At 51.5% G+C, this 12,856-nt stretch overlaps 1 protein-coding gene across 1 annotated transcript in view; it reads right to left on the bottom strand.

The window, feature by feature from the left end:
- The window catches only part of LOC111535654 (cytochrome P450 11B1, mitochondrial-like), a 41,565-nt gene that overhangs the window by 5,096 nt on the left and 23,613 nt on the right, over window positions 1-12,856 (bottom strand). The window contains 1 exon segment of the mRNA XM_026449717.1: window positions 6,247-6,404. Coding sequence (XP_026305502.1) covers window positions 6,247-6,404 — 158 coding nt within the window.

Here is a 12,856-nt window from a genome sequence, read left to right as displayed (position 1 = left end):
CACCACCACCAATACCATCATCATAACCACCACCACCATCACCATCACCACCACCATCATCACCACCACCACCATCATCATGACCACCACCACCGCCACCATCATCATAACCACCACCACCAACACCATCATCATAACCACCACCACCACCAGCACCATCACCATCATCATAACCACCACCAACACCAACACCATCACTACCATCTCTATCACCACTACCACAATCATCACTGTCATCATAACCAGCACCGCCACCATCATCACCACCATCACCATCATAACTGCCACCACCACCACCATCACTATCACCATCATCAGCACCATCACTACCATTACTGCCACCACCAACTTTACCATCACCACCATCACCACCATCATCACAATCATCACCACCACCATCACAATCATTATCACCATTACCATCACCACCATTACTATTATCACCATCCCCAACAACAGCCCCACCATCCTCATTCATTTTGTGTTGCTGAAACAGAATACTACAGATTGGGAAATTCATAACAAGAAAAAGAAAGAAAGAAAGAAATTTATTTCTCCCAGTTCTAGAACTGGGAAGTCCAATATCAAGGTGTCAGCACTGGTGAGGGTCTTCCCTTGGTACATCAGCCCTATGGTGAAGGTAAAAGGGCAAGAAAGCAGGAGAGAGCAGGAGAGGACAGAACTTGCTTTTATAACAAACCCACCCTCATGATGATGACATTAGTCCATTGATGAGGGTAGAAATCTCATGACCTGAACACCTCCAATTAGGTCTCACTGCCTAACATGTTGCATTGGGGATTGTTTCCAACACATGAACTATGAGTGACACATTCACACCATAGCACTATGCCCTGACCCCCCAATTCATGTTCTTCTCACAATGTCAAATACATTGATTCCATCCCAACAGTCTCCAAAGTCTCAACTTATTTCAGCATCAACTCAAAGTCCAAAGTCTCATTTAACTTGATATAGATGAGACTCAAGGCATGATTTATGCTGAGGCAAGTTCCTTTCTAGCTGTGGACTTGTGAAATCAAAACAAGTTAAGTGCTTTCAAAACACAATGGGATGGCATAAAATAGACATTCCCATTCCAAAAGGGAGAAATAGGTAAGAAGAAAGGAGTGACAGCACCCAAGCAAGTTTAAAATCCAACATGACAGAAGTTAAGTCTTAAGACTCTGGAATGATCTTTTGCTCCGTACACCACCTCCTGGGCACACTGCAATGGGGATTGGGCAGCCTTGGGAAGCCTGGCCCCCATGGCTTTGCAGCTCCTTTGGGTTGGAGTCTCATGCCTGTAGCTACCCCAGGCTTGCACTGCACACTGGTAGCTCCACAGTTTGGGCATCCCGGAGGTGTCAGTCCACTCTTATGGCTCCACTGGGCAATTATTCTGGTGAGGACTGTCTGTGGTGGCTTCATGTGTTAGAAACTTAAACCCCAGTGCATAGTGGTGAGAGGTGGGATCTTTAAGGGGAAATTAGGTCATGAGGGCTCTGCCCTCATGAATGGATTAATGCCATTATCACAAACATGGTGTTATAGTTTGGATATTTGACCCTCCAACCCTCATGTTAATATTCGATCTCCAATGTTGGAGGTGGGGATCTAATGGAAGGTGTTGGGTCATGGGAGTGAATGCCTCATGAATGACTTGATGCTGTTCTTGAAGCAATGAATGGGTTATTGCTCTATTGGTTCCTGTGAAAATTCCCTCGAGAGCTGGTTGTTAAAAAGATCCTGGCATCTCTCCTCTCTCTTTCTCACTTTCTCTCTCACCATGTCATTTCTGCACATGGTGACTCCCGTTTCCCTTCCACCATGAGTGGAGGCAGCCTGAAGCTCTCACCAGGTGCAGATGTTGGCACCATGCTTCTTGTACAGCCTCCAGAACCATGAGCCAAATAAACCTCTTTTCTTTATAAATTACCCAGCCTTAGGTGCAGGAGTCAGACTGGGAATAGCACGTCCGTAATAAGGATGTGCTATGTTCTGCTCACCAGGGCGAGGTATTTCTTTTGTCCCTTCAGTGGGATGTTTGGACCCCAGATGGAAGCACAGCTTCCCCCAGGTATTCTTTATAGCAACACCAATGAACTAAGGGTTAGTTACCATGGTGGTGGGTTCCTGATAAAAGGATGAGTTTGACATCCTTTTATCTCTCACCCTCGCTCTCTCACCTTCCTCTCTCACCCTCCCTTTGCCCTTCAGTCATGTGATGATGCATCAGGAAGGCTCTTGCCAGAAGCTGGACACTTGATCAATGGACTTCCCATCCTCCAGAACCATGAGCCAGATAAATTTCTGTTCATTGTAAATTACCCATTCTGTGGTAGTCTGTTATAGCAGCTTCTGGAAGCTTCCGTGGCTTGTGGCCTCTTTTTCCATCTTCAAAGTGAGTCGCTCCAGTCTCTGCTCTGTCCCCACCTCACCGTCTTTGCCTCTTCTGACGCTCCTGCCTCCCTCTTGTAAAACCCTGTGATTACATTGAAGACGCACCTGGGTAACCCATGCCCCTCTCCCCTTCTCCAGATCTTCAGCTTAATCCCATCTGCAGAGTCCCCTCTGCTGTGTGAGCTGACATAGCTGCAGGTTCCTGAGATGGGAGCATGAACATCTCTGGGGGCGGTTTTCCTGCATAACACTCCTAATAAAGTTCGGGCCCACTGTTTAGCTTGCCTGGAGAGACCAGCCTCAGTGACAAAGAAGACAACAAACCAACCTTCCTGGGGCCTAGCTGTCAATGACTAGTCAAGGTGTTGCCGACTTCCTTCTTATGGATGTGCTAGTCCCAGTCTGACTCCTGCTCCATTTTCTGCTCTCCCAGAGGCAGGTGCACGCAGTGCAGACAGGGTGGCCAGGGAGCCTCAGTTGCCTCGTCTGGGAAGCGGGGATCGTGATCCGTCCCTGTCCTGAGATGGCGGCGAGGATTCAGGATGATGAGTGTGGAAGACCTGCCCGGAGCACAGCTGCCCCTCCTGTCCCTTGGTCTAGTGTGGGTGGCTGTGGCACAGAAGAACAAAGCCAGGGACTTGGAGGGACCCACTGTGCCGGGCCTTAGGCCAACATCTGGGCGGGCTGCTGTCATCTCTCGTGGGATTGTCCAGGGTTGTTTCCAGGAATCCTGGCCAACGTGTCAGCTCGCGCAGGCTGGGGAGGGGTGAGGCCACAGATGGCATCATAGGGTTGTGGGGGTCCCCATCATAGGGGTTCCCAGGAGGGTGGCAGCTGTTCCGCTACAAAGGGAGAGCCACGCACGAGCCCACAGCACCAGGGGAAGCCTGTCCCACATCTGTCAGGAAGACCCCTAGGCTGGCTGGAAGACTCAGTCCCACTCTGAAGAGGGCAGCCCCCATCTGGCAGCCCTCACCTGGCAGCCCTGACCTAGAAACCCTCACCTGGCGGCCCTCACTTGGCCAGCCCCCACCTGCCAGCCCTCGCACGGCCAGCCCTTACCTGGCCAGCCACTTCCCACCTTGGGCCTTCAAGTTTCCTTGTCCATAAAATGGGGCTAAAGCTCACACCTGGAATCCTTGTAGTCAAGAAGAAAGGACAAGTTCCTGGCACTTTGAAAATGTGAATATTTATTTGTTTAATGGAAGCAGAGCCCTGCGGGCCCAAGTGTGACCAGTAGTCTCCTGACTGAATGGATTCCAGCTATGAGTTTTGGTCCCATCTTAGGAACAAGGATACCCGCCCCCATGGGGCTTTCGGCGATGGCGTCTGTCATGACCACGCCCCAGCCCGGGAAAAGGACCCATTTCTCCCTCTCCCTGTGTTAGGGGCAGAATTGTGTTCCTCCGAATTCCTGTGTTGAAGTTCCAATCCCTAATACCTCAGAGTGAGACTGTCTGGGGGCAGGGTTTTTAGAGAGGTGATTAAGTTAAAATGAGATGATACAGGGGGCCTTAACCTAACCTGCCTGGTGTCTTTATTAGAGGAGATGAGGACACACACAGGGGTGACTGCATGAGGATGCAGGGAGAAAATGCCTTCCCCATGCCAAGGAGAGAGGCCTCAGGAGGGACCAGCCCTGCTGCTACCTCGATATTGGACTTCCCAGCTCCAGAGCTGTGAGACGCACACGGCTGCCATGCTGGCACCCGGCCTGTGGCCTTTGCGATGGTGGCTGAGCTGAGGATGCCCCTGGGTGATGCACCCTAAGGAGAAGCAGACAGCAGGGCTGCTGGCCCCTGGGTGCCGTGGTGGGGAGGTGTGTGTGCAGGGGGCTGGCGAAGGGGGCACTGAGTGGCTCTCCAGGGCCCAGGGCACCAGGCCTAGGCAGACAGGGAGCTTAGGAGCAGGTGTGCTCCCGGAAGTATTTACTGCTCCAACCACACCTTGGGTGATGTCACATGTTGGGATGGAGTCAGGAGAGAGTGAGGAACACATGTGCTCCACTCCAGCCACAGCTGGAGAAGGCCCTATAAAGACCAGATGGCCTAATCCAGGCTAGACAGCCTGAGCTCTGGACGGGGCCATCACCTGTCTATCTGCCCCACCCTAGCCATGAGGATCCACCTGTCTTGACTGCTGCCTCTGAGGCTGGCGTGTTCAGGTGAGCCAATGCACACCCTTGCTGTGGGTCCCCCCTGGGTCCCTGGGAGTGCCGGCAGCCACCCTGACAGCCTGGGCTGGCCTAGCTGGACTGGCCTCTGCAGTCAGGCACCCGTGCTGCTCAGAGGGGGAAGCTGGGACACAGAGGGCAGGACTCGCCAGAGGCCCCACAGGAGGTGCAGCCTGAGCCTGAGCCAGCACAGGGCCACAGCCTGGGCCCTCCGCCCCATTCCCAGCCCCTGGGCTGCCTGCCCACTCTGTCTTCCTGACTCCCCCAGGGGCACCATTTGATGGCTTCTGCTTTTGCCCAGTCCTGCAGAGAGTTGCCCCCATTGGCCTGGTGGGCTTTGAGGGGTACTGGGGGTGCTAGGGATTACCTGGTAGCCTAGATCTCTGGCTGCTCAGAGCTTTGGTTCCCTAACCCAGGTGATTTCTAGTCCTCTTCTGAGAAAGCAGAGACGAGGTCTTTATCTGAGCCTAAGTGTGCACCATGGAGCCGCAGCACTTGCAGGGCCCGGTGTCCACACGGGTAGGTGGATGGAGGACAGGGTGCAGGGCTTGGTAAGATGGTGCTTTCCCAAAAGCAGAGTACATGCCTGGCGGTTGTGTTGTGGGAGGCCGGGCAGGGACCAGGGCTTGGTCCCTGACCACCAGCTGTGCCTCCCCCAGCCCAGGCACTGAGATGCCATGAGTGCTCGGTGACAGGGAATTGAGGGAACTGCTTCCAACCCACATCCTGCCAAAACACCACTCGCTACCTGGACCAGTGAGTGCCTCTCCTCTGGGTGGCAGGTGGGCAGGGCGGTGTGCCTGGGCCTCAGCAGGAGGGCAGGGAGTGGCGAGGAGATCAAAGGGGCTGGGGAGACTGGCTTCTACTCAGAGCTCTGATGTTTGCAAGCAACGCCTCAGGCAAATGCTGCAACTGCCGGGCCCTCTGTCTCCTTCCTCCAAAATAAGAATAGCAAGTGGCCTCCATCCTAAGGTCCTTAGAGTGGATGAGAGATTCCACATGAAATGCCCCACACAGTGCTGGCACACAGGAAATACTTAATTTAAATCCTTGTAATTACTGAACAGAGGGTACAGGCTGCTCAGAAAGGAAGAGGGAGAAAAGTGGGACAGTGGGTAAGACCTGGAATCTGCTCACACACTAACCCTTGATCTTGGTCACACACTGAGCCCTGACCCTGGTCACACACTAAGCCCTGGGCCCTGTTCATACACCAAGCCCTGGTCCTGGTAACACACTGAGCCTTGACCCTGGTCACACACTGAGTCCTGGTCTATGTCACACCCTGAGCCCTCATCCTGGTCTCACACTGAGCCCTGATCCTGGTCACGTACTGAGCCCTGGTCCCTGTCACACACTGAATCCTGGCCTCTGTCACACACTGAGCCCTGGTCCTGGTCACATACTGAGTCCTAGTCCCTGTTACACACTGAACATTGACCCTGGTCACACACTGAACCCTGGTCCCTGTCACACATTGAGCCCTGGTCCTGGTCACACACTGAACCCTGACCCTGGTCCCACACTGAACCCTGGTCCCTGTCATGCACAGAGTCCTGGTCTTGGTCATACATTGAGCCCTGGTCCCTGTCACACACTGAACCCTGACCCTGGTCACACACTGACCCCTGGTCCCTGTCACACACTGAGCCCTGGTCTTGGTCACACACTGAGCCCCGGTCTTGGTCACACACTGAGCCTTGGTCCCGGTCACACGCTGAGCCCTGGTCCCTGTCACACACTGAGCCCTGGTCCTGGTCACACACTGAGCCCTGGTCCTGGTCACACACTGAGCCCTGGGGCCGCACTTGCCTCTTGCTGTGCATCCCTGTAAGGTGGGAGAACAATGAGGAAGAGTCAGGCAGGCTTTTGCCTGCCGAGAGGGGCAGGAATGAATTTCACTGGTCTCAAAAAATGGACAACATGGTGAAACTCTGTCTCTACTGAAAGTACACAATTAGCCGGGCGTGGTGGTGCATGCCTGTATTCCCAGCTACTTGGGAGGCTGCGGCAGAAGAATCGCTGAACCTAGGAGGCGGAGGCTGCAGGGAGCCGAGATTGCACCACTACACTCTAGCCTGGGCAACAAGAATGAAACTATGTCTCAAAAAAAAAAAAAAAAAAAAAAAAGTCCCCACTTCCTATTATTTTTTACACGTAACAATTTTGACAATCATTTCTTGTTCATTTTTTCTTTATTCTTTTCTCAGTTTATCTTTTTTGTATTTTTCCAATTTGTTTTCTCCTCTTTTTAATTTTAAAAGTTGCCCTTGAGAAAATGAACAATTACTTCTGTATTAAATGTGATAAGCCCTTGTCACATATTTTTCAGTTTTTCATATACTTTTAAATTCACTTATGCAGAAGGTTGACATTTTTATCATCAATCTGTCAAGCCTTTCTTTTCATGCTTAGAACGTCCTTGCCCAAAATAGAAGCAAATTCGCATGAAGCTGAGTAATTTTCCACTGAACACTTTGATCCCTCTGGGTCCTGATAACATTCAGTTGCCACAGGCTTCGGGGGAGGTGGGGGAAGCCTGGCTGGGGGGCACTGGCCTCTGCCTCAGGCTTCCTCCCCTCAATCCCAGCCTGTCACGTCCACAAGGCCCAGCAAGGACCAAGCCTGGACAGGGCCCCTGGATGTGCGTCTCTCTCCAGGACAGCGCTGCCCGACTGTGTCTGTCCAGGGCCTGTACTTGCCCCTCCATGGGCCAGATGGTGGGATGTGGGGTGGAGGAGCACACGGGTCCTGTCCCGACCACTGCGCTCACAGCCTCCTGCGTGAGCTCACCGTCCAGCCAAAGGTGTTTGCGTGAAATGAAGGGGGAAGGAAGGATGTGCCCCTGGGGTGAAAGGCCTCAGAAGCATCCAGGGTGGGCGAAGGGAAACGCTGAAGGCCACGTGTGCTCAGGATAGGCCTCACCTGCCTGGGGGCTGTCACTGCGGCAAACTGAGTGTTGCTGGTGACCCATCCTTATTTTCCTGAATGGAACTTGACTGCCAGCCCCACCCATGCAAGGACAGCACCGTCTCTAGGAAGCAGAGCTCAACAGCCCTCAGGCGCCTCCTGGCCTGCCCCCACTGCAGACCCCGCCACCTGCTCCTCGGGAGCCCATGCCTTTGCTGACCTCCCGGGAGGCCAAGCGCTGGGGACACCCTTTCGGGAAGCTGGCAGGAAGAGTCCGGGGACTTGCTGTGTCCCGCCTCAGCTCCCAGGCGAAGCGTCTTCTCCTCCCTCTCCAGACGTGTGACTCTCCCCTCAGTCACTGTGGCTGACCCGGAGCACACAGCAGGTGCTGGGACCCAGGGGTCCAGGAGCCGCCGTGCTGAGAAGTGATTGGTGGAGAGGACACTGGGCGCCCCCTGACCCCGGGGCCTTCTGGGAGAACAAGCACCTGCCCCACAGCCTCAGGGGCACCCCACAGGCCCCCAGGAACTGCTGTCCACCTTTGTGTCACGCCTCCCGCACCCACATCCACGCTGGACCCCAGACTCCGGCAGCTGCGATGCAGCCCGGGGCGGCCTCCCAGAAGAGGCGGGGCCTGGTCAGGAGGGAACCACATCCCGGTGCTCTCTCCCGGGGCAGCCGGTGATGTTAGCAGGCGCTTCGTCTTCCTTCCAGAGAGAATTAGGATTCTTTATATTTTTATTAATTTTTTTCGAGGTAGGGTCTCTCCGCCTGTGGCCCAGGCTGGAGTGCAGTAGCACAATCGCAGCTACTGCGGCCACCACCTCCTGGCTCAAGTGATTTTCCTGCCTCGGCCTCCCAAGTAGCTGGGACCACAGGGGTTGGCCACCACTATGTTTTTCTTTCTTTCTTTTTCTAATTTTAGAACTTTTTCTAATTTTTGTAGAGATGGGGGTCTCACTATGTTGCCTAGGCTGGTCTCAAACTCGTGGCTTCAAGAAATCCTCGTGTCTCTGCCTCCCAAAGTGCTGGGAGTGCAGGCGTGAGTCACAATGCCTGGTCCGTGTTAACTCTTTTAATTGGAGTTTCTAGAGCCTTGATTTTAAACATTAACGTGTCTTGTAGATATTTTGTTGTTAGGACCTACAGATGCATCTAATTCTTTTTTAAATAACAGTTGCCCAGTATAACAGAGCCACGGCTTAGATAGTACCCCTTGCATGGAGACTTCAGTGGCCTCCAGCTTTTTGTTATTACAGCTTTGCACACCTTTTACACACGTCTTCGTGCCCAAATTAGAGTATTTCTGTCAAAAAGATTCCTAAAAGTGAAATTTCTGAAAACAGAGGAATGCCCACATATTTAACATTTTGGTTACCCCTGCCAACTGGCCCTCCTAAAAGATGGCACTGGTTTATACAGGATATAAGCGTATTCATTTCCCTACACCCTTGAAAACACTTTTATCAGGCGTTTACATTTTTGCACCCTGATCTGGGTGGGGCCTGGCAGCATCTCATCACCGTGTTGAATTGCTTCCCTGGATGTTCCCGTGGGGGGTCCTGTCACTTCCTCATCTGTGAACCGCCTGCTCAGGGCCTCTGCTCTTTTACACTGGGTCTTTATGTGCTTGAGATGTTACATTTTGCTTGTTCCACCTATTGCAAATAGTTTGTCCTGCTCGTCATTCACTGTTTTTTTTTTAAATCCTCAGTTAATGGCTGTTATGTAAATATTTTCACTTTTGAATAATTTAAATGTATACTTCTCCAATATTTCTGCACTCTCAGACTGTAAACAAAATTACTCACGGTTTTCACTGAGGTGTTTTTCGAGTTTTCTGTCTCTCTTCCTCTCATTCCAAATGGGTAAGACATGATTCCAATGCTGCTGACTCGAAGCACTGGTTGGAACCACCATGCTGATGCCTGTGTTAAATTCACACACAGACACACACAGACACACACATACACAGACACACACACAAGACACACACACATACAGAGACACACAGAGACACACACATACACACAGACACAGACACACACAGACACACACACACAGACACACACAGATACACAGACACACACAGACACACACAGACACACACAGAGACGCACAGACACACACACACACATACACACAGACACACACACAGGTGCACATACACAGACATACACACAGACACACACACAGACACACACAGACACACATGCACACAAACACACGGACACAGACACAGACACAAACACATGCACACATTCAGACACATGCACACACGCACACACATGCATGCACACACTTGCACACACGCACACACACACATTCAGACATGCACATACACATGCACACACAGACACACACATGCACCCCCCCACATACACACATGCACGCACATACGTACACACACGCATGCACACAGACACGCACACAGACACACATGCATGCACACAGACACGCACACACATATGCACAGACATGCACACACACATGCACGCACACAGACACGCACACCCACACACACCCCACACACAGACACACGTGCACACACACCCACACACACATATGCACACACGCACTCACAGACACATGTGCACAGACACACGCACACACAGACACACACATACACACACACACCCCTGCATTCTGATCCTCTGATGTATTTGTTCGTCTTCTTACCAGTACTATAATGTGTGCCTCTCCAGCTTTATGAAAGGTCTGAGATCTGCTGGGGTAAGCTCTTGGTTTTTCTTGTACTTTCATACTTCTGCCTTTGTTGCACATTTAATCTTCCAGATTCATGTTACACACATAGCTCCTGTTGGGAGGATATTTGGAGTTTTCTTAAGTTTATTGATTTGGCCAGCTGTGGTGGCTCATGGCTGTAATCCCAGCACTCTGGGAGGCTGAGGTGGGAGGATCAGTTGAACCCAGGAGTTTGGGACCAGCCTGGGCAACATAGGGAGACCCCGGTCTCAAAAAAAAAAATAAATAAATAACAACAACAACAAAAAACGGAAGAAAGAAATTAGCTGGTCATGGTGGCCCACATCTGTGGTCCCAGCCAGTCAGAAGGCTGAGGTGGGAGGATCACTTGAGCCCAGGAGTTCGAAGCTGCAGTGAGCTGTGTTCAGGCCACTGCACTCCAGCCTGGGTGACTGAGCGAGACCCTGTCTCAAAAAAATAAAAAAACTTTACTGATTTGGGGAGAACTGACACCTCTACCACAGTGGTCCTCTCATGTAGAAGCAAGGTCTGTCTCTCTATTTCCGTTCAGGTTTGAAGCACTCTTCAGTCAAGTGTAACTTTTTTAGCAGGGAGTGCACACTGAGTTACCCTGGGTGGTTTATCATTGTTCGCCTTGTGAAGGAGAGCTTACAGTTACTGTAAGGGGTTACTGGTTGTATTCACATAGGGAAGTTCCTGATTTTTGCTTGTTCTTACATGAGGTATGTATATACTTATCTACGCATGCATGCACATATATGTGTGTGTGTACAGGCATATATGCACAAAACACATGCACACATGTGGGTCCACACAGGGCATATGTGTATGCAGGTATTCGTGTGCTTTCATGTATATATGCGTGTATGTGTATGAATATGTCCATGTGTATGCATGCATGTCTGTATGTATGCTTTATTTTTTTGGGACAAAGTCTTGCTCTGTTGCCCAGGCCGGAGTGCAGTGGCGCTCTCTCGGCTTACTGCAACCTCCGGGTTTGAGCGATTCTCCTGCCTCAGCCTCCCAAGTAGCTGGGATTACAGGCATGTGCCACCATGCCTGGCTAATTTTTGTATTTTTAGTAGAGATAGGGTTTCACCATTTTGTCCAGGCTGGCCTGGAATTCCTGATCTCAAGTGGTCCACCCTCCTCAGCCTCCCAAAGTGCTGGGATTACAGGCGTGAGCCACCACACCCGACAATATGCATTTTTAAATAGGAGAAGTTTACAGCCAGTGGAAACGCTCCAGTTGAGAGGAAGTGGTGGAACATGTGAATGGGAAGAGTGCTTGCTGCTGTGGGTCACAGAGGGGCTGGGAAGGGCGGGCTCCTTGGCTCAGTGGGGGAGGGTGCTGTGCATGGGATGGAGCTGGTGTGGGTTCCGCTCCTCAGGCTGGGGGTAGGGTTGAACTGTTAGGAATTTCTAGGATCCAGTACCTACCTCCTGCCTACAGAGCTTAATTTCTTTTAGTTGTTTATTTTTCAGATTTCACTGTAAAGATTGCCACTGCAGTGGTGTTTGGTAGGTAATTAGTTTATGCCTCTTTGATGGCAGGGTCCTATGGCAGTGAGGTATGGTGTGAGACTGAGGACAACGGTGGGGCCAGGGTTTTGAAATGGGAATGGCAGTTCTCAGGTTTCATTATACAGACTTTCATTTATTCATTGCACACTGTGTGATAGGGCAGGTATGGCTCTTATGGTCCGTGCAGCTGTGGCCTTTTAAGGCTCAGGCTGGGGATGGGGTGGGCACAGACAGAAGGCAGGTGGTCACTGGGTGATGCAGGAGCCCCAGGGCTGCCCCAGCCTGCCCCTGCCTGTCCTGATGGGGAGGACCCCTGCATGTCACCCCACCTGGGCCCTGTGGTGAAGCCAGCAGAGTGAGGCCTTCGTCTTGTGATTAGCAAGAAAGTGGAAAAGCTGCGGGAACCCCAAACACTTTCAACCTTGAGAAAGCTGTGGCTGTGATGTGAGTGACAGATGGTATAACTTCTGTTTTCAGATTTTGATTAAGTCGTTTTCTTATTTTTCTTGTCCCTCACAACCCTCCTTCCCCAAAATGAAATTTAGAAAACTGCACTTCCCAGGCTCCCCTGCTGCTAAGGGCAGTCATGTGACTGGGCTCTGCCAATCAGAAGCTCAGGGTGAGACTTGCAGGGAGACTGAGTCCAGGACTCTCCAGCTGGTTTGGGGTGTGACAGGTTCCAGGTGGTTCTGGGGCTGTGGGCCAATCTTTCACAGGGCATAGCTAATTGGAAGTCTCTAAGGGGCACCTATGGGTGTTATCAAATTCTTTTAGCTTAATAAGAACCCTGGCTGGGCACAGTGGCTCACGCCTGTAATCCCAGCACTTTAGGAGGCCGAGGCGGGTGGATCACCTGAGGTCGGGAGATTGAGACTAGCCTGACCAACATGGAGAAACCCTGTCTCTACTAAAAATTCAAAATTAGCTGGGTGTGGTGGTGCGCATCTGTAATCCCAGCTCCTCAGGAGGCTGAGGCAGGAGAATCACTTGAACCTGAGAGGCAGAGGTTGCAGTGAGCAGAGATCGTGCCATTGCTCTCCAGCCTGGGCAACAAGCACAAAACTCTGTCTCAAAATAAATAAATAAATAAATAAATAAATAAATAAATAAATAAATAAA

Source organism: Piliocolobus tephrosceles, chromosome 7 (assembly GCF_002776525.5).
Source record: "Piliocolobus tephrosceles isolate RC106 chromosome 7, ASM277652v3, whole genome shotgun sequence".
Taxonomy (NCBI): Eukaryota; Metazoa; Chordata; class Mammalia; order Primates; family Cercopithecidae; genus Piliocolobus; species Piliocolobus tephrosceles.
This window is presented reverse-complemented; position numbering and strand designations above follow the sequence as displayed.